Source organism: Equus przewalskii, chromosome 2, assembly GCF_037783145.1.
Source record: "Equus przewalskii isolate Varuska chromosome 2, EquPr2, whole genome shotgun sequence".
Taxonomy (NCBI): domain Eukaryota; kingdom Metazoa; phylum Chordata; class Mammalia; order Perissodactyla; family Equidae; genus Equus; species Equus przewalskii.
Genome location: NC_091832.1, coordinates 2973365 through 2994293, shown reverse-complemented (window position 1 = coordinate 2994293; position 20929 = coordinate 2973365). Strand labels below are relative to the sequence as shown.

At 40.3% G+C, this 20929-nt stretch overlaps 1 protein-coding gene across 4 annotated transcripts in view; it reads right to left on the bottom strand.

The window, feature by feature from the left end:
• The window catches only part of FYB2 (FYN binding protein 2), a 116517-nt gene that overhangs the window by 36889 nt on the left and 58699 nt on the right, over positions 1-20929 (bottom strand). For all 4 annotated transcript variants that reach the window (XR_011537330.1, XM_070609475.1, XM_070609476.1 and 1 more), the window contains exons 5-7: positions 19357-19457; positions 3332-3366; positions 993-1024 (exon numbers count right to left, since the gene is read on the bottom strand). Coding sequence is in view for 3 of the 4 variants with exons in the window: in XM_070609475.1 (XP_070465576.1) it covers positions 993-1024; positions 3332-3366; positions 19357-19457 (168 nt within the window). In the remaining variant the exon portion in view is untranslated. The remainder of the gene's footprint in view (positions 1-992; positions 1025-3331; positions 3367-19356; positions 19458-20929) is intronic.

The following is a 20929-nucleotide window of genomic DNA, read 5'->3' as shown; positions in this document are numbered from 1 at the left end:
TCAATCATTTGACATGTGTCTACTGTGTGCCCAGCGCTGTGCTCGGTGCTGGAGGATCATTATGGGGTCATGAATTTAGGGTCAGGCAGGAACTCCAGGGAGACAAAGAGACAAAGAGAGGGGGACGAAGCAGGGTTTTCCCCGTGATCCAGCTCTTCTGTTTTTAGCCTCAGCCAGGAAATATTGATACTTGCTGTCCAGCGCTCACCAGCCATGTTTATTCTAATGCCTTAAAAAATAACAGCGTGGGAGAGTGACACAGTCTCTGAAGAAGCAGGAGAGAGCGCTGCTCTGGACCCGGGAAGTATGAAAGGTGCTGGGACACCAAGAACAAAAAATCCCTTGCCCCCAGGGAGCTCACAGACAAGGTGGGAAGGAGAGTGAGGGTGATCTGGCATGTGAGCAAACAAACGACATGAAGTGACATTGGTGCAAACATATGTGCACCTTACAGTGGCACCAAAGGGACGGGACTGGTTAATTTTCTCTAAAAGAGGGGAATCAGGAAGGCTTCTTATAAGAGGGGACATTTGACGGTCAGTAGAAGTTTGCCTCATTAAGTTGGGGTGAGTTAGTGAATTAAATGAGCAAAGGCGAAGAGACTTGAAACAGCACAGTGCATTTTGGAAATTGTAAGTTTCTGGGGAATCATGGCATTGTCATATGCCTGTTTGATTGTGTGACTGTCCCACTATCCAGAATTCCCCAGGGGCTAGCCCTCTGTCCCTGCCACAGCTCCAGTCATTAGCAAATGGCTGGCACACGCTGGAGACTCAGGATCTGCCGAGTGAGTGCAGGGTGGGCTGGAAGGAGGCGAGATGGAAAGGCTGGCAGGACCCCTGGGCACCTTCTCTGGTCCCGGCACCTGGCGAGGTACTGGGCCAGGTCAGGCACTGGAAGCACAGCTGGGCCATTGAGGAAAACTAGTTCAGTCGTCAGAGGGTCACTGGTTGGATCATTTGGGTTAATTGGATTCTGAAGATAAAGCTCACCTAAGCTCTTGATGGAGAGAACTCTTCCAAGGCTGAAAGTAAAGAGGAAAATGGTCATTTTCATAAATCATTCCAAATCAGACATCTGTTTGGGTACAGATCGTTAGAAACTAGACCAAAGGTGAGGCAGGTGAGGTCTCAGTACAGACAAGGGGAGACACTGACAACAGAAAGTTCCATGAGCTGTTGCCAGTAGAACCGCAGATCAATCCAAAAAGAAAACGAGCGTTTGTGAAGTCACGGTGCATGCTAGAGGGCGTGTGTAATTTGACTTAGAAGAATAAATTGTTCTTTGCACGCCTTTCCAGGAATGCGTCTGTAGAACAGAGAAATGTTAAATCATATGAAGAAATGTGAATTTGTGGTATTTGAGCAATGTTTCAGTGGGCAAAATCGGTCTATGCAAATATGCAAATCACGCTGGGAATTCTCCCTCACTGAGCATGCGCACTCTGATAAAAAATCAGCTCCCACATGATCTGGATTTGACTGCATTAAAGTTTTATTCCAGAGACCACAACATAGCCCCTCATTTATTCAGTTGTGACATGTCTGATGCCGTGCTTTATTTGGAATCTAGCCAAGAACTCTGAAGAAAACAGAAAATACCTAAGCATCCAAACGCTGCCACAAAGCCCAGGCCTAATAGCTCACATACGTTCCCTTGAGGAGAGCCCGCAGGCCTTCATTCAGGGACTATTGGCTTTTACTTTCCATATAATTCTAGCAAATTGGACGACAGTGCTGGCGGAATGAAAGGTCAGGGAGCTTGGTTTATATCTCTGCTGCATTATTTACAGGTTATTTAACCTCTCTGAGCCTTGAGTTGAGTTCTCCTCTGTAAAATGGAAGCCGTGACACCAGCTCACAGGGTGACCAGGAGGATTAAGTGCTACCATGTATGCACAAGCGCCCGGCACACAACAGGGACTTGGGACATGCCTGACCGCGTGCAGACTCACTGCTACACGCAAAGAGACAGTAGAGAGAAATGATAATTTTCAGAAAAGAGACAACAATTACAGCAAACAGACTTGTGGTGGTTTGGTGTGAAGGCAGTCAGCTCTGGACACCTGCAAGGCCCAGGAGCGTCTCCTGAGAAGGGCATGCACTGAGCCCCTCAGCCCCCGGGGCTCCAGAGCATCCGCGTCCTCAGGAAGGGGTGGGATCAGATTCCACCCACCGAGCGCAACAGTGCTGACCAAACGGGGTGCATGTCTGAAGGGTAAAAGGTTTAAAAATTAAAGATACTTTCACGCTTTTTTATTTTAATAGGATAAAATTTGGTCATTTGGAGAGTTCACTTGTGCAGAAAGTTTATTTGCTGATGTTGCCGGGTAAGTGAAGCATTCTAGTAGAATGTTTCTCCTTTCATTAATAGGAATAATAATCATTTATAGTGTTCTGTCTATAAAGTGTATCCACAAATGATCAATCCTTTCCAGTAAGCATAAGAAAGCTGAAGGATCTAGACTAAATGTACCCCATGAGAGAAGAGTGGAACCTTAAGGACCCTGTGACAACATGAGGGAAGCGCCTACTGAGTGCCAGGCACTATCCTAGGTGCTCAGCCACTTTGTCTGACTTCATGCTCTCAGCAATTCAGTGAAACACGTATTGGTCCCCACATTTACTGAGCATCTGTCACTGCAGGTGTGGCAACCACGGGCACGTGCTTCCTGCCCTCGTGGAGACGACAGCATTTTACAGAAGACACTACTGAAGCTCGGAGAGGTAAAACGCTGGAACAGACGCCAGCACTATTAAACCGCGTACCTGAATTTAGCTATTTTCATTCTCACCGTGACCCCAGATGTGGGTGCTCTATTCTTGCTAGTTTACAGGTAAGGAAATGGAGCTGGAAGATCACACAACCAGGAGCTGAGACTGAGGCCAGGGATTCTGCTTGGACCCTAATTAACTTGCTACATTGCCCTCAAGGTGGCACCTGGCACCGTGCCCACCAGGAGCCCAGAAAATATGCCTTCGAGGGTCTGGTCATTCTCGTGAAAGCACAGGATATACAAATTTAGCTTGTGCCAAACAACTCTTCTCTCTGAACGGACAGTTATTAAAGGCCAGTTGCTGCTGCCCACTGTAGAGAAGGGGCTGGGGATGGATTGGAACCATCTTCTTCCACCCCGTGACACATTTTCTGTTCCCGAAATGGCAGGGCTCAGGCTTCAGAATCGTGGCAGCTGGAGTCTGGATAAGGCCTCAGAAATCTGGGGAAAATCAAAACACAAAGACCTTCCTTCCCTCACGAAAGAAACTACTTTAGCATCAACTCTGTACACTTGTTTTAGTTATAAAGCTGGTAAGAAGAGAGGAAACAATACCTTTTGGAGTTCTTCGATTCCAACTTCATAAGTTGCTAAAATGAACATGAAAAAAATTATTTCAGGCAGTTTCTCACAGCAGCCAGGACCGTCGCCATTATGAGCGAGCGCAGAGTCCGCTCCCTCAGCTTTCAGAGCAACCAGCCACGCGAGGCTCTGTCTACGTGGTTTGGGAAATTCTCGGGTCCCTGACCGTGGTTTTAGCATCTGTGGGGATTTCCAGGATGGAATGTGCAGTCAACGAAAACATTTGAAACAATTTTCAGTTTCCTTTTTGGTAAACAGAGTCATACTCCCTGATTAAGAGAAAGCACTGAGATTTCGTGGTGGCAGTGAGAAGGCAAGCTTGAAAGGACAGGGAAAGGAAAGGCCACAGAGCCCAGATCCTGCCCCGACACCAGGGCGCCACGGTGTTCCACAAGTGTTCTGCTCCCCTGGGCTCGACACCTTTAGATTTTTCTGATATTTCTGTGGATTTTAGTTAAAGACACGATGCCAGCCTTATTAATGAACACAAGTAGTGGCAAGACTTTGGGTCCAGTCCTGCCATTTCCTATCTGTGGGCCTGCAGACAAATTCCTCTATTTCTTTGAGCTTCAGTCTGCTCATCTGTGAAATGGGGTCGCTGGTACCTGCCTTACAGAGTGAATGCGAAGATTACAGGAGACAATGTAAGAAATGTAACATAGCTAGCAGAGCACCAGACAGTGTGTAGAAAGTACTGTGTTTTTTGATAAAATTCCTGATTTGATTTCTTTGCTTAAAAGTTTCCCCTTACAGTTACTGACTATGCATGCATAATGAATAGGATTCCCTGTTTCTTTTCTCTTTTTTGCTGCTAGAATCCTGAAACTTTAGTTTAGAAAACTGACCAGACAACATGTTGCATTTCTAAGCCATTATTATTCTAAACATACAATCCATCAATAAAGCAAGGGAAATCCTAGCTTTTCTTTAGGGACTGCCCACACGTGAGTGTTGACACACAGACCTAAAATTCTGTGTGGATGATTAATAATAGGTATTATTTTCACCGATTTTTGAATCAAAACATATTATTCTGCTATTACTGCTTTAAAAACTTTGTTTACTATTAATACATTAAAAATATCTGCTTATGATACAGTTTGCCCAATATCCATTCCAAGTATGGATTTCTTTTTCAATTTTAAAAATGATAATTTCTTCCCTCCCCCAAATTATTTACCATTCTATGTTTTTCAAAGAATTAACAAATCATGATCTCTGCTTCTCCTTGCCACCTGGAGGAGAGGGGAGATATTATTTTCTCTAAGAAATGGGGAAACCAACGCTCAGAGAGGGCTGAGGGGCTTACTTGCCAAGGCGAGTAAACAAACATAATACACACACAATTAATAACACGTTCATAATTTGATACTGCTTTTTCACAAAGTGGAGATTCTCCAAAGGTAAGTTTGGTCATCAAAACTTGCTCCCAAGGTAGGAATATCAAGGACATAGGACTCTACCTCATGGAGTCAGGAAGGGACCAGCAATTACAACAGGAGGACGCAAAGCACAGCATTGGAGCCCTCGCTCACTCTCCATATGGAGTTATATAACTCTCTCTCCACTGAAGAGCTTTATCTCAGCTGGGAGAAAAAGGACAAATATCAGAGGATGGTGCTCAGCAGCCTTCAAGTACCTGCATCGTAACATTATCATGTCTGTCCGGGCCTCAGCTCTTTCTCCATGTACTACCTTCCCGAGTGACCTTGGACAAGTCCCTTTATCTCTTTTAGGCCAGGAGGTATGACGATTGGTACTAATATTATAAAAACAATAATAATAAGCAGCTAACATTCTTTACACTTATAGGTAGCAGGCATCATGCTAAGGGTTTAAATGCATGATTTCACTCAATTGTCATAATGATCACTACTAACATTTCAATTTTACTGATGAGGAAACACACCCAGAGAAATGAAGTAACTTGCCCAAGGTCACTCGGTTAGGAAGTGGCTTTCAAACTTTCTTTCAGCAACAGAATCATTTGTTTAAAAGGAATATTACCCAGGAGCATAAACAGAATTTTTCCAGTTGAAGTTATCCCCAAGGGTCTCCAAGACCCCTCAGGACAGCCCTGGGACCTAGGAAGCACAGTCTGAATGGCTGGTCTAGATGACTTCTGTGGACATTCTGCACACCTTCCAGAACAGCCTAAATCCTGTTTACTTATGGCTGAGTTTGGTGAAAAAGGGAGAAGCCTCAGGAAGGCACCTGCTGAGCTATGTACCCTGAGGGGATGGTCTTGGTTTTCTTGCCATTGTTCAAGGGACAGACACACCCAATGGTGACAGTAAAAGCCAATCACCTCTACCTCTCCCTTTCTCTATTCCTTCCTTCCTCTGTTCCAGAAAGTATCATTTAGATTCCTCACTCTTGGTGGGCAGAGAAAAAAAAAAGATCCATTTTGAGTTAATTTTTTTTTTAGGATCCTCTTTTTCCAGACAGAAAACACAACGACCTACTTTGCAGGACTCTCAGAAGCAACCATTTTTTTCTCTCATTTAAAATTTTTATTTACTTTTCATTTGAGTTCATAATAGTTTACATCAATGTGAGATTTCAGTTGTACATTATTTCTTGTCTGTCACCACATAAGTGCTCCGCTTCACACCCTGTGCCCACCCCGCACCCCCCTTCCCTGGTGACTACTGAACTGTTTTCTTTGTCCATGTGTTTGTTTATATTCCACATATGAGTGAAATCATGTGGCGTTTGTCTTTCTCAGTCTGGCTTATTTCACTTAGCATAATTCCCTCCAGGTCCATCCATGTTGCTACAAATGGGATGATTTTTTCTTTTCTTATGGCTGAGTAGTATTCCATTGTATATAAATACTACATCTTCTTTATCCAGTCATCAGTCGATGGGCCCTTGGGTTGCTTCCGTGTCTTGGCTATTGTGAATAGTACTATAATGAACATAAGGCTGCATATGCTACTTTGGATTGTTGATTTCAAGTTGTTTGGGTAGATACCCAGTAGTGGGATAGCTGGGTTGTATGGTAGTTCTGTTTTTAGTTTTTTGAGGACTCTCCATACTGCTTTCCATAGTGGCTGCACCAGTTTGCATTCCCACCAGCAGTGTATGAGGGTTCCTTTTCTCCACACCCTCTCCAACATTTGTTATTTTTAGTCTTGGTGATTATAGCCATTTTAACAGGTGTATGGTGGTATCTTAGTGTAGTTTTGATTTGCATTTCCCTGATGATTAGTGATGTTGAACATCTTTTCATGTGTTTATTGGCCATCTGTATATTTTCTTTGGAAAAATGTCTGTTCCTATCCTCTGCCCACTTTTTCATCAGGCTGTTTGTTTTTTTGTTGTTCAGTTGTGTGAGTTCCTTATATATTATGGAGATTAACCCCTTATTGGATACATGATTTGCAAATATTTTCTCCCAGTTGGTGTGTTGTCTTTTTGTTTTGATCCTCATTTCTTTTGCCTTGCAGCTCTTTAGTCTGATGAACTCCCACTTGTTTATTTTTTCTTCTGTTTCCCTTGTCTGAGAAGACATGGTGTTCAAAAAGATCCTTTTAAGTTCCATGTCAAAGACTGTACTACCTATATTATTTTCCAGGAGTTTTATGGTTTCAGGACTTATCTTCAAGTCTTTCATCTATTTTGAGTTTATTTTTGTGTACGGTATGAGATAATGGTCTACTTTCATTCTTTTGCATGTGGCTGTCCAGTTTCCCAACACTATTCATTTAAGAGACTGTCTTTTCTCCATTGTATGTTCTTGGCACCTTTGTCAAAGATTAGCTGTCTGTACATGTGCAGTTTTATTTCTGGGCTTTCAGTTCTGTTCCATTGATCTGTGTGTTTGTTTTTGTACTAGTACCATGTTGTTTTCATCACTATGGCTTTGTAGTACATTTTGAAGTCAGGGATTGTGATCCTTCCAGCTTTGTTCTTTTTTCTCAGTATTGTTCTAACAATTCAGGGTCTTTGGTTGCCCCATATGAATTTTAGAATTCTTTGTTCTATTTCCGTGAAGAATGTGGTTGGGATTCTGATTGGGATTGCATCGAATCTGTAGATTGCTTTGAGTAGTATGGAAATTTTAAGTATGTTTACTCTTCCAATCCATGTGCATGGAATCTCTTTCCATCTCTTTATGTGATTATCTATTTCTTTCAATAATGTCCTATAGTTTTCATTGTATAAGTCCTCCACCTCCTTAGTTAAATTTATTCCTAGGTACTTTATTCTTCTTGTTGCAATTGTAAATGGAATTGTATTCTTGAGTTCTCTTTCTGTCAGTTCATTATTAGAGTACAGGAATGCAACTGATTTTTGTAAGTTGATTTTGTACGCTACAACTTTACTGTAGTTATTAACTATTTCTAATAGCTTTCCAATGGATTCTTTAGGGTTTTCTATATATAAGATCATGTCATCTGCAAACAGTGAGAGTTTCACTTCTTCACTCTCTATTTGGATTCCTTTTATTCCTTTCTCTTGCCTAATTGTTCTGGCCAAAACCTCCAGTACTATGTTGAATAAGAGTAGTGACACTGGGCATCCTTGTCTTGTTCCTGTTCTCAGAGGGATGGCATTCAGTTTTTCCCCATTGAATATGATGTTGGCTGTGGGTTTGTCATATATGGCCTTTATTATGTTGATTATTATATTATTATATTATTCTTCTATCCTCATTTTTTTAAGAGTTTTTATCATAAGTGGATGTTGGATCTTGTCAAATGCTTTCTCTGCATCTGTTGAGATGATCATGTGGTTTTTATTCCTCATTTTGTTAATGTGGTTTATCACACTGATTGATTTGCAGAGGTTGAACCATCCCTGTGTCCCTGGTATAAATCCCACTTGGTCATGATGTATGATCCTTTTGATGTATTGCCGTATTTGGGTTGCCAATATTTTGTTTAGGATTTTTGCATCTATGTTCCTCAATGATATTGGCCTGTAGTTTTCCTTTTTTGTGTTGTCCTTGTCAGGCTTTGGTATCACAGTGATGTTGGCCTCGTAGAATGTGTAAGGAAGTGTTCTATCTTCCCTAATTTTTTGGAATAGCTTGAGAAGGATACGTATTAAATCGTCTCTGAAAGTTTCATAGAATTCCCCAGGGAAGCCATCTAGTCCTGGGCTTTTATTCTTTCAGATTCTTTCGATTACTGTTTCAGTCTCTTTACTTTGATTGGTCTATTCAGATGCTCTATTTTTTCTTGATTCACCTTTGGGAGGTTGTAAGAGTCTAAGAATTTATGCATTTCCTCTAGATTTTCCATTTTGTTGGCATATAGTTTTTCGGAGTGTTCTCTTATAATCCATTGTATTTCTGTGGTATCCATTGTTATTTCTCCTCTTTCATTTCTAATTTTATTTATCTGAGCTTTCTCTCTTTTTTTCTTTGTAAGTCTGGCTAGGGGTTTGTCAATTTTATTTATCTTCTCAAAGAACTAGCTCTTTGTTTCACTGATCCTTTCTACTGCCTTTTTTGTTTCAATAGCATTTATTTCTACTCTGATTTTTATTATTTCTCTCCTTCTGCTGACTTTGGGCTTTGGTTGTTTTTCTTTTTCTAATTCAGTTAGGTGTAGTTCGAGATTGCTTATTTGGGATTTTTCTTGTTTGTTAAGGTGAGCCTGTTTTGCAATGAATTTCCCTGTTAATATGGCTTTGGCTGCATCCCATATGAGTTGGTATGGTATGTTTTCATTTTCATCTGTCTCCAGATATTTTTTTATTTCTTCCTTAATTTCTTCAATGATCCATTGCTTGTTCAATAGCATGTTGTTTAGTCTCCACATCATTGTCCCTTTTTCTTGTAATTACTTTCTAGCTTTACAGCACTGTGATCAGAGAAGATGCTTGTTATTATATCAATTTTCTTAAATTATTGAGGCTTCCCTTTTTTCCCAACATATGGTCTATCCTTGAGAATGTTCCATGCACACTTGAGGAGAATGTGTATTCTGCTGTTTTTGGATGGAGTGTTCTATATATGTCTATTAAGTCCAACTGGTCTAGCTTTTCATGTAATTCCACTGTACTTTGGTCTACCAGTTGAGTTATGTAGTTTTTTATGCTATGTTTCTTTGTTATCTCCTTATTTATTAATTGTGTCTCCGTTCTGCTTTTTTGTTTAGTGGTTACCATGAGGTTTGTATTCAAAATCTCATGGATAGCATAGTCCCATTTCTGATGGCCTCTTATTTCCTTAGACTAAACCAATTCGGTCCCTTTACTCTTCCCCTTCTAAGTTGTTTTTCTGACATCTTATTCCATCTTGTGTTATGACTTTGTGGTTAAAATGACAAGACTATCTTTGTTTTTGGTGTTTTCCTTCCCTTTTTCTTTAATGCTATACTTGAGTATTTGCTATCCTGTTCTGATTCTCCTTACTCCATGCTTTGTAACCTCTTTCTCCCTTTTTTTCAGGTATGAGGGCCTTCTTGAGGATTTCTTCTGGGGGCAGGGGTCTCATGGCTATGAACTCCCTTAATTTATGTTTGTCTGGGAAAGTTTTTATTTCTCCATCATACATGAAGGATATTTTCACTGGATAGAGTATTCCTGGCTAAAAGTTTTTATTCTCCAAAGATTTGAATATGTCATTCCATTCTCTCCTAGCCCGTAAGTTTTCTGCAGAGAAATCCACTGAAAGCCCGATAGGGGTTCTTTTGTAGGTTATTTTCTTCTGCCTTGCTGCCCTTAGAATTCTTTCTTTGCCATTCACTTTTGCCAGTTTCACTACTATATGCCTTGCAGTAGGTCTTTTTACATTGACATATTTAGGAGATCTGATAGACTCTTCCACGTGGATTTCCATCTCCTTCCCTAGGTTTGGGAAGTTCTCTGCTATTATTTCTTTGAACAAGGTTTCTGCTCCATTCTACTTCTCTTCTCCTTCTTGAATACCTATAATTCTTACATTGCATTTCCTAATTGAGTTGGCTATTTCTCAGAGACTCTCTTCTTTTCTTTTTAGTCTTAGTTCTCTCTCCTCATCTATCTGGAGCATTTCAACATGTCTCTCCTCGATTATGCTGTTTTGCTCGTCTATGATGTCTGCTCAAGCATTCAGGGAATCCATATTTTGTTTTATTTCTTCCATTGTGTCTTTCATCTCTAATATTTGTGACCAATTCTTCTTTATAGTTTCAATTTCTTTTGTGAAGTAGCTCCTAAACTCATTGAATTCTTTCTCTATATCCTCTTTTAATTTGTTGAGTTTTTTGATGATAGCTACTTTGAATTCTTTGTCATTTAGATTACGTACTTCTGTGTCCTCAGGACTGATGTCTGGGTACTTGTCATTTTCTCGCTGGTCTGGAGATCTAATATAGTGTTTGATATTGCTAGAGGGAGTGGGTCTTTTTTCCCCCAGCATACTGGTGTTATTTGGTCACAGTTACTGCCTATCACCACTGGGTGGGGGTTGAGAGCTGCATAGTCTGAGCCCTCTGCCTTCCATGAGATGCCAGGCAGTGGAACCCGGCTGGGCAGCTGGTAGGAGGGGCACTTTCTTCTGCATGCTCTCAGGGTTTTCTCACTCTGCTCTCGTTATCTGCTTTCCTGGGGTGTTGGCTTGATGAGGTCACCCCCCAGCAAAAGCTTTCACCACAATAGAGGGCTTCCCTCTAGGCTGCAAGGGCTCTCAGGGATCCTTGATGTTCCCATGGACAAACCTTCCTTCCCCCATTCCTTTCCTCCTGGAGGCCTCCCACAGCCTCGGATCACAGTCTTTATGGGAGGGAGCAAAATTTCCACCTACCACGTTCCACTGCCTCCAAGGGGGGCTGCAGCCTCTCTGCCCTCTGTCGTATGACTGCCTGGGTCTCTCTGACTTTTTTTGTGTTCTGTTTGGATGTCTTCTGTTGGAGTATGAATGTCCTTTTCATTGTATGTTGGAGGGGAGAGATTACCAGGAGAATTTACTCCACCATGATGCTGACATCACTCCATTTTGAGTTAATTTTTGTTTAAGGTGTGAGACTTAGGTGAGGATTTATTCATTTTCTTACCTAGGGATATCCAATTGCTCCCACACCACCAGTAGAAGTTATCTTCCCTCCATTGTATTGCTTTTTACAACTTTGCAAAAGAAAAAAGTCAATTGGGCATATTTGTGTAGTTCTCAATTCTGGGTTCTCAATTCTGTTTCATTGTTCTAGGTGTTTCTTTTTGCCAATGCCACACAGTTTTGATTTCTGTGAAATTAGGAATTCTGCTACCTCTCCATTTTTCTTCTTCAAAAAAATTTTTTTAAGCTATTCTAGTTCCTTTGCCTTTCTGTATACATCATGCACTGCATGACAACATTTTGGTCAACAATGGATCTCATATACAACAGTGGTCCCATAAGATTAGTATCATACAGCCTAGGTGTGTAGTAGGCTATACCATCAAGGTTTGTGTAAGTATGCTCTATGATGTTCACACAACAATGAAATTGCCTAACAACACACTTCTCAGAATGTATCCTTGCTATCAAGTGATGTATGACTGTCCATTTTAGAACAATCTTGTCAATATCTACAAAAGATCTTGCTTCATTTTTATAGGAATTGCATTAACCCTGTATGTCAATTTAAGAATTAACATTTTTACTATACTGAGCTTTCCAATCCATAAATATGGTATGTTTCTCCATTTATTTAGATTTTTTTTGAATTATTTCACCAGCAATTTGTAGTTTTCAAAATTTGTCTTATACATATTTTGTTAGATTTAAGTCTAAATAATTCTTTCTTCAGCAATTGTAAATGGTATTGTGTTTTTCAACTTTACTGTGCATGTGTTCATTGCTAGTATATGGAAACATAATTGATTCTTTAATGTTTGTTTTGTATCCTATGACACTGTTCAACTCATTTATTAGTTCTAAGAGAGGCAATTGTTTTTAGGCAATTTACATGTTTATGTAAGAGAGGGTATTTTTGTTTTTTGGTAAATTTCTTGGGATTTTCTAGACAATTATATCATCATAAATAAGGACAATTTGTTCCTCTCTTTTTGATCTGTATGCCTTTTCTTGCCATATTGTGCTGGCTAGAACTTTCAGCACTACGTTAAATAGGATTGGTAAGAGCGAACATCCTTGCCTTGTTCCCAGTCTTGTGGGGAAAGAATTCAGTGTTCCACCATTAACTTTCTTGTTAGCTATAGGCTTTTTGTAAATGCTGTTTATTAAGTTGAGGAAGTTCCCCTCTACTCCTATTTTTCTAAGAGTTTTTATCATGAATAGGTAATTGAATTTGTCAAATGCTTTTTCTGTATAGATTGATATGATTGTGTGATTCTTTAGGTTGCCAATGTGGTAGATTTCATTGATTGATTTTTGAATATTGAACTAGCCTTTGCATCCCTGGAATTAACAACACTTGGTCATGGTATGTAATTCTTTTTATATTTTGCTGAATTCTATTTGCTAATATTTTGTCAAGGATTTGGATGACTATACTCATGGAGGATATTACTGCCGTTTTCTTCATTTGTACTGTCTTTGTCTGCTTTTGGTACTAGGGTAATGACAGCCTCACAAAATGAGTTAGGAAGTATTTCCTCCTCTTCTATTTTTCCGGAAAAGATTGTACAGAATTGGTGATAATTCTGTATTAGACATTTGGTAGAATTCTCCAGTGAAATTTCCTGCACTTTGATGTAACCTTTTTGAGAGTTTTAAAATTATGCATTCAATTTCCTTAATAGTTACAGGGCTATTCAAATAATTTATATTGAGTTGTAATAGTTTGCATTTTTTGAGGAACTGTTCCATTTTAATCTAAGTTGTCAAAATTTATATGTGTAGAGTTGTTTATAATACTCCCTTATTATCCTTTTTTGGCTTGAGGAGGATTGTTGCTGAGCTAACATCCGTGCCAAGCTTTCTCTATTTTATGGCTTGAGGAACAGTATGTAGGTCTGCACCCAGCATCTGAACCCACAAACCCTGGGCCGATGATGCAGAATGCATGAACTTAAACCATTATACCACTGGGCCAGCCCCTATTCCCTATTATCCTTTTGATGTCTGCAAGATTTGTAATGATATGTCTGTTTTATTCCTGATATTTTTAATTTGTGTTTTATTTCTTTGTTTCATCAGTCTTGCTAGGTGTTGTCAATTTTATTGCTCTTTTTAAAGAACAAGCTTTTGGTTTTATTGATTTTTTCCTACTGTTTTTCTGTTTTCAATTTCATTTATTTCTGTTCTTATCTTTATTATTTCTTCCCTCTACTTGCTTTGGATTTATTTTCCTCTTCTTCTTCCATGTTCTCGAGGTAAGATCTTAGATTTGAGGCTTTTCCTCTCTTTTAATGTAAGCATTTAGTGCAACAAATTTCCCTTTCAGCATTGCTTAAGCTGTGCCCCACAAATTTTGATCTGTTGTATTTTCATTTTCTTTCAGTTTATATGTATGTTTTGATTTTCCTCAAGACTTACTCTTTGACCCAATGATTATTTAGAAATGTCTTGTTTTGTTGCTAAGTGTCTGGAGACACTTCCTGTTATCTTTTGGTTATTGATTTCTGGTTTGATTACATTGTGCTCAGAAAACATACTCTGCATGATTTTAATTCTTTTAAATTTGTTGACATTTGTTTTATGGCTCAGAATATGATCTATCTTGGAATATGTTTGTGGGCGCTTGATAGGTATGTGTATTTTGTTCTTGTTGTGTGTTCTATGGATGTCAATTAGATCCTGTTGGATGATGGTGTTGTTGAATTCTCCTGTATCCTTGCTGATTTTATGTCTAGGTTTCCTGTCAATTGTTGGGAGAGGAGTTTAAAGTCTCAAACTGTAATAGCTTTTTGGTCTATTTCTCCTTTCATCTTTTGCTTCACCTATTTTGCAGCTCTGGAGTTTGGTGCATACATGTTTAGGATTGCTCAGTCTTCTTGGTGGATTGATCCTTTTATCATTACATAATGCAATGTCTCTGGTAATTTTCTTTGCTCTGAAGTGTACTTTACCTGTTAATATAGTCACAACTACCTTCTTTAGATTAATGTGATATATTTGATATATTGTTTTCCATCTTTTTACATGCTCTACCTATACTGTTATATTTGAAGTGAGTTTCTTTCAGGCAGCATATAGTTACTTCATGTTTTTTGATCCACTCTGCCAATCTCTGTCTTTTAATTGATATCTTTAAGCAATTTACTTTTAATGTAATTAGTGTAATTATCGATATGTTAGGGCTTAAATCTGCCCTTTATTTTTTGTTTTCTGTTTGTTCTGTTTTTTGCTTTCCTGTTTCATCTTTCTTGTATTCCCATAGGTTACTTGACCATTTTAGAATACTTTATGATTTATCTCTTGTGGGGTTTTTTTGTGTATTTTGAATTATATCTCACTGTATAGCATTTCTAGTAGTTGCTTTAGGGATTACATTACATTTACAAGACTTTTCATACTCTACTGGTGTGGACTTTTTATCAGTTCACGTGAAGAGTAGAAACCCTATTTGCTTTTATGTCCCTAACCCTCCCTCTTATAATTGTCTTAAATATTTCCTTTACCTACCTTTAGAACTATATCAGATGATGTTATAAGTTTTGGGTTCAACCCTCAAACATAATTTAGGAAACTCAAAAGAAGGAAGATGCATCATATTTTCTCATATTTGTATTCTTTCCGTTGTTCTTTTTCTGAAAGGTTGTTCCAAGGTTCTTTTATTGTTTCCTTTCTATTTAGAAAACTTCCTTTAGCTATTCTTTTAAGATGAGGCAAACAAATTTTCTTAGTTTTCCTTCATCTGAGAATGCCTTGATTTACCCTTCATTCTTGAAGGATATTTTCACTGGTAATAGGATTCTGGGTTGATAGTTCTTTTCTTTTTTCACTTGAAAAACATTGTGCCACTTCCTTCTGGCTTTCATGGTTTCTGATGAGAAATCCACTGTCATTCAAATTGTTTTTCACCTATAGGTAATGTGTCATTTCTCTCTCACTGCTTTCAAGATTTTTATTCTGTGTTTAATTTTTCAGAAGTTTGATTTTGTTTCTTTGTGTGCACTGGGTTTATCCCATTTGGAGTTTGCTTGGCTTCTTGAATCTGTTGTTTTATATGTTTTACCAAGTTTGGGAAGTTTTCAGCACCATTTCTTTAAGTACTTTTTCAGGATGTCCTCTTTCTCCTCTCTTTCCAGAACTCCAACTTAAGACTTCTGTTATAGTCCAACAGGTGCTTGAAGCTCTGTTCATCTTTTTTCCAAGTCTATTTTCTCCTTGTTGTTCACATGGGTAATTTCTGTTGTTTCTTTCAAGTTCACTGATTCTTCTGTTCCCTCCATTCTGCTGTTGTGCCTTTTATTTTTCTTACTGCATTTTTCAATTCTAAAGTTTCCATTTGTTTGTTCTTCCTTTTTTTTTTTTGCAGAGACATTCTATTTCTTCAATAAGACTCTATTTTTTCCTCCATTTGTTTCAATCCTGTTCATAATTGCTCATGGAAGAATTTTTATAATAGCTGCTTTAAAGTCTCTGTCAGAAGATTCTAACACTTCAGTCACCTAATGTTGGCATCTGTTGATTCTCTGTTTTCATTCAAGTTGAGACTTTCCTGATTTTTGGTATGATGAGTGATTGTCTATTGAGACCAGGACATTTGGAGTATTGTGTTATAAGTCTCCGGATATTATTTAACTCCCCTTTTTTAGGCGGCTTTTCATGGAAGCAGAAGGGAGGAGACTGCCTTCTTTTTGCCAAGCTGGGGTAGAAGGCTCAGTCCCCACTTCTGTCCTCCTGATCCCCAGGTGAGGGAAGGGCTCCTTATCACCACTGGGCAGGGTGGGGGCTCCAGCTCCCTGCCAGGCTCCTGCTGATAATGCCCTGGCTGGGAGGGGTAGGAGTGCTTGTTATTGTTCCCCAGGTGACCTCTGCTGATACTAGAGGGAGAGGGTGGCTGCCTTACTGCTGGGTGCTTGTGAAAGTATTGACTCTCCGCTAAGTCTCCTCTGATACCACCCAACAGGGAGAGGAAGGGGCACCTTGTTACTGCTGAGTGAGGGGTTGGAGTCCAAGCTCCCCATGTGGTCTTCACTGACCGTCACTGTAGGTGAAGTTTTGTTAGTCCTGGCAGGGACAAAAGTCTCAGCTCCCCACTTGGCATTCTCTGAAAGCACCGCAGCGGAGGGGTTGGGGTGCATCACTGCAGCCTGATGAGGGTGGACATCCAGGCTCCCCACTCAGCATTGGCTAGCGGGGGTGGAGCCACATTTTTTTCTGTGATGTTTAGCTGGAGTACAATGGTTGTTGTCTAGAGGCTTTCTGTCTTTCTCGGCTTTTTCTTTCTTGGTCCTTTGGCTAGAAAGAGCAGGCTTTTGTTGGAGCTGTTTCTGTCTGTGCCTATTGGTGTTTCTGGGTTACTGGCTTCTTCAGCTCCAAGTCTGGGATATATGGGGCAAGAATAAAACCAGGGAACTCACTACCTCTCCTTTCTTGGGTCCTGAGGTCCCTAGCTGGTCTACCTTCTTCTTTCTACCTTTTCAGAGTCTTCTAGTTTTCTTATGTTAGTTTTATATGTAACACCCAGATATTTTACTTGTCCTTAGCAGGAGGACTAGGGAAAAGTACATCTGCTCCATCTTCCCAGAAGCAGAATTCCACTTGACTCGAAATGTATTATTTTATCAAACACTCAGAACAACTCCACAAAGGAGATATTATACCCATTTTGTAGATAAAGAAAGTGAGGTTCAGATGTCGTTCAACCAGTAAGTGCTGAAAGAGAATGGAAGACACTGGGAAGAGTCAATGAACAGGGACAAGTCAGGGTAAAATAGCCTACTTCCTTCCTTTCTTTTTCTTGTAGGGTAACTGTATCTTGGCTCTTTAGAGAGGGGCAGGGAGAGGAGTGCGGACATATAACAGAATCCTTTTGATCCCAGGCTATGGTTTCCCAGCTTCTTCAGCCCTGGCAGGCCTATTCCTATCTCCCACAAGGATGCCCTCTCTAGCAGGGGAAGCCCTTGCCATACCTGCCCTTCTCCCAGCCTACTCCCTTTTCGTTGCCCTATCCTCTGTTACCTCTCAATTGCATCAGTGGCTTATTTTCTGAACTCTTTTCAATCATAAACACTTGCCTTCTTAGCAGCACTGTCCATGAAGTACACAAAGAATTCCTCAGTGAAAGACTGAAGAGGAGCCTGGGTTAGTGGTCCTTCTTTGGGTACCTCAAATGATGCCCCCTGGCAGGCCCACCTTGAACATTTGTGACCTGGAGAGTACAAATGCAGGCCTCTGGTCCAGCTTCCCATTTTCAATCCTCAGCTTCACCCAGTAGCACAAGGGGCCTTACATATGTCTAACCCCATCCATGCCACCCCCATGAATAGCTCTCCCTGTAGTCCAGTCTGTCCTGAGGAAGAAGCACCTAGGGGAGAGAACCAAACATGATCTTAGGGAGCCACTTACAGCAAGGGCTTTCTGGGGGCCACATGTAGTCCAGAGAAAGAAGGTGCAGGCTCTGTTTGCAGCATCTCCTCGAGCCTGTGAGCCCTCATCTTTGTAGAAAGGCTTGTAGTTGGAATGTAGCCCAGGCGGGGCCCACAGCCTTTCTATTCAAAGTGTGGTCTGCAGACCAGCGGCATCAGCATCACCAGGGAATTTGTCAGAAACGCAGAATCTCGGGCCTGACTCAGAGCTACTGAATCAGAATCTACATTTTAATAAGATCCCCAGGTGATTCATGTGAGCGTTAGGAGTTGAGAAGCCATGCTACAGTGCGACACCCTGAGAATGGAGCGACACTGCCTTCTGGGGGCGATGGGGCAGGAGACGGCACTCTTCTTATGGCCAGTATTTTACAAGCCATATGGGAGAATATAGAGTTTCCCAGTCTAAGAGAGTTTTTCCAGCAGTCCCTCACCACCTTATTTCCTGGGGGAGGTGAGGGGTATGTCAATGGGTCCTAACTCTTACCCCACAAACTTCCTAAGTATGTGTTCCCACGCAAATGACCTCCTCTCCCAGAGCCTTGGGCTTCTTGTCTGTATAATAAAGATGTTAGACCAGATGATTTCTCTGTAACTCTCCTTCTGGGAGTTAGACATCCTTCAATGTCTAACATCCAAAGGAATATCAAACATCCTTGAATGAGAAGCAGCATAAAATTGAGGCAAGAGCATGGATCTTAGAGGCAATCTGAGCCCTTTTCACATTATAGCTCTGCCACATATTACTTGCATGACCTTGTGCAACTCAGTCTCTCTGATCTTCAGTTTCTGTCTCCAAAAGTGGGTTAGTACAACTACTATTTCAGCAGGGATATACACAGAGGACCTAACACAGAACTGGTACATGACACAGAAGCCATAGTACAGGCTCAGTAAATACTAGTGTTTATTTGAGCACTAATATGCATGCCTTTTGTAGAGAAATTGGCTGATCCTATATGCAAAACAAAGATATAGAAGCTTATAGAATAGCTATGAGTCCCTGCTTCTTCATTTTCTTGCCTGAGAGGGTCTCTGTCTTCACAGAATGGTCTGAGCTTTGTTGGCAATACCAGAGGCACCAAGACTTACCTCTGAGCCTGTGGTCAGATCCAGTAAATGAATCTCTGCTCCTATCCTCTGCTAAACACAGGGACCTACTTCTCACAGTCTGTTATCTCCCTCCTCACACACAGACTCACCGGGGGACTTCAAGAGAACGCCACAAGAAGAGAGATGAAGTTTCCATAGGAGGAGAAGGAAGAAAAATGAATCGCCGTATCTTGATTTTTCCCTCCCTCTCACATATCTACAAAAGGCACAGCATCTAAGCAGATTGGGGAACGAGAGAAGAGACAAGGGCCAGAGAAGGCAGCACTAGGAGTTGTGAGAGAGCCTTGATGCCCACTTGATTTAAGTATGTTTTTAAGAGACAAGATCAGGAAAAAAAAAAGAAAGAAATGAGACGGTAAACAGCATGGCTGTAAATTTTTAAGCTTACAGTTAGCGAGGAGAAAAATACCATTTTTGACACATTTTCATTCCACACAGCGTTATAATATTAATTGGCTCAGCAGACTTACAATCAGCCATTTCTTTTGCGGTGCACAGGTTAATGGAGTTGCTACAGTGTCTCAGATACGAAATTGTTGCCTCGTAATTATGCGGTTCTTCAAATTCAGCACTGAGAAGCATGGAGAAAAAAGGTTACTTAAAATAATTGCTTTAAACATATTTTAATACATTTTGTATTTTTTTCTCATTAGAGAAGTTATATAAGTGTGTCTGGCCAATAAGGTGACCTCAGCAGATATGGAAGGTACACCACCCCTACTCTAAATACAATTCTCGATGAAATATAACTGCAAAGAATTATACAAAGACCACATAACTCACCTAGAAATCAATAAGGTAAAAATCCCCAGGTACCAGACACACAGAGGAAACCCACAATTAAAGATGTTAGTGAGAATTGCAGCCAAGGGACTCAAAGGGAAACTGGGACCAGATATAGAAAGATCTTAGTGACCGGGCAGCTGGGGCTATAACGACTGAGTCAGAAGTGAAGTTTGAGCCACAGGCCTCATCTGATTGGGAAGCTGGAACTGAGCTATCAGCATAAAGTCCGGAGTCACAAAATGACATCCCATCTGCAAAACAAATTCTAAAAAACCTCTGTGCACTCCCCCAGGCAACAAGCAGGGAGACTCGCCATCTGACTATGGCCCCTGGAGCTGAGAGAGTCACTGCTGAGAAATCAGGAACTCGAAAACCAGCACCAAAGTACAGGTTGGGTTCTAAACGCATGCGATCTATGTATTTCAGAGAAGCAAAGCCAAAAGCGATGCTTGAAATCCAACCCCCCTTGTAAAGTGGATCTGAAATCACTCTGCATAGATGCTTCCACAGCTCACCACACGGATGGTTTCCAAAGGAAAGAATTCCCCCTCAAAACAAGCTTGTAATGAAGGGCTGCAAATCACACAACGAGACGAACTGACGTAGAAGAAGGTGCAACTGATGGGAGAATTAAATAATACAGTGAGATGAAAGTGACATTAAAATAAGTATGTTTTAAGTGCTTGAAGAAATAAACTGAGGAATAAAAGCCACTAGGAAAAACAAGAGTGTGAAAAAAGAACATACCAATTTGGGGACAGGAGAAAGAAGTTATAAAAATCATAAATATATTTCTTGAAATAAAAAACTTACTGTAAAGGTTGAAAAGTACACTAGACACGGCAGAAGACAGAACTGGTGAATTAGTTAGATCTGAGGAAGTCCCCTGGCATGTAACACAGAGAGGTTAAGAGATGGAAACTATTCAAAGAGTAGTTAACAGTAGGCAGGATAGAATGAGAGAATCCAACATATATATACCAGGGATTCTAGAAGGAAAAAAGAAAAAGGATGATGAGAAGGAGTCAACATTGAAATAATAGCTAAGACTTCTAAAGTTGAAAAGGGACATGAGTCCTTCTATTGAAGCAGCTTCGATAATAAGAAATAGCAATAAATCCACAGTTATACAGTATGTATATGTATATGTAATAAATCAGCACAAAAAAGTAAAAATGTAAAAGTTGAGTGAAAGAAAAGACTACTAAGGGACAGCAGTCAGAGTGGCAATGGACTTCTCATTAGCAACACTAGATG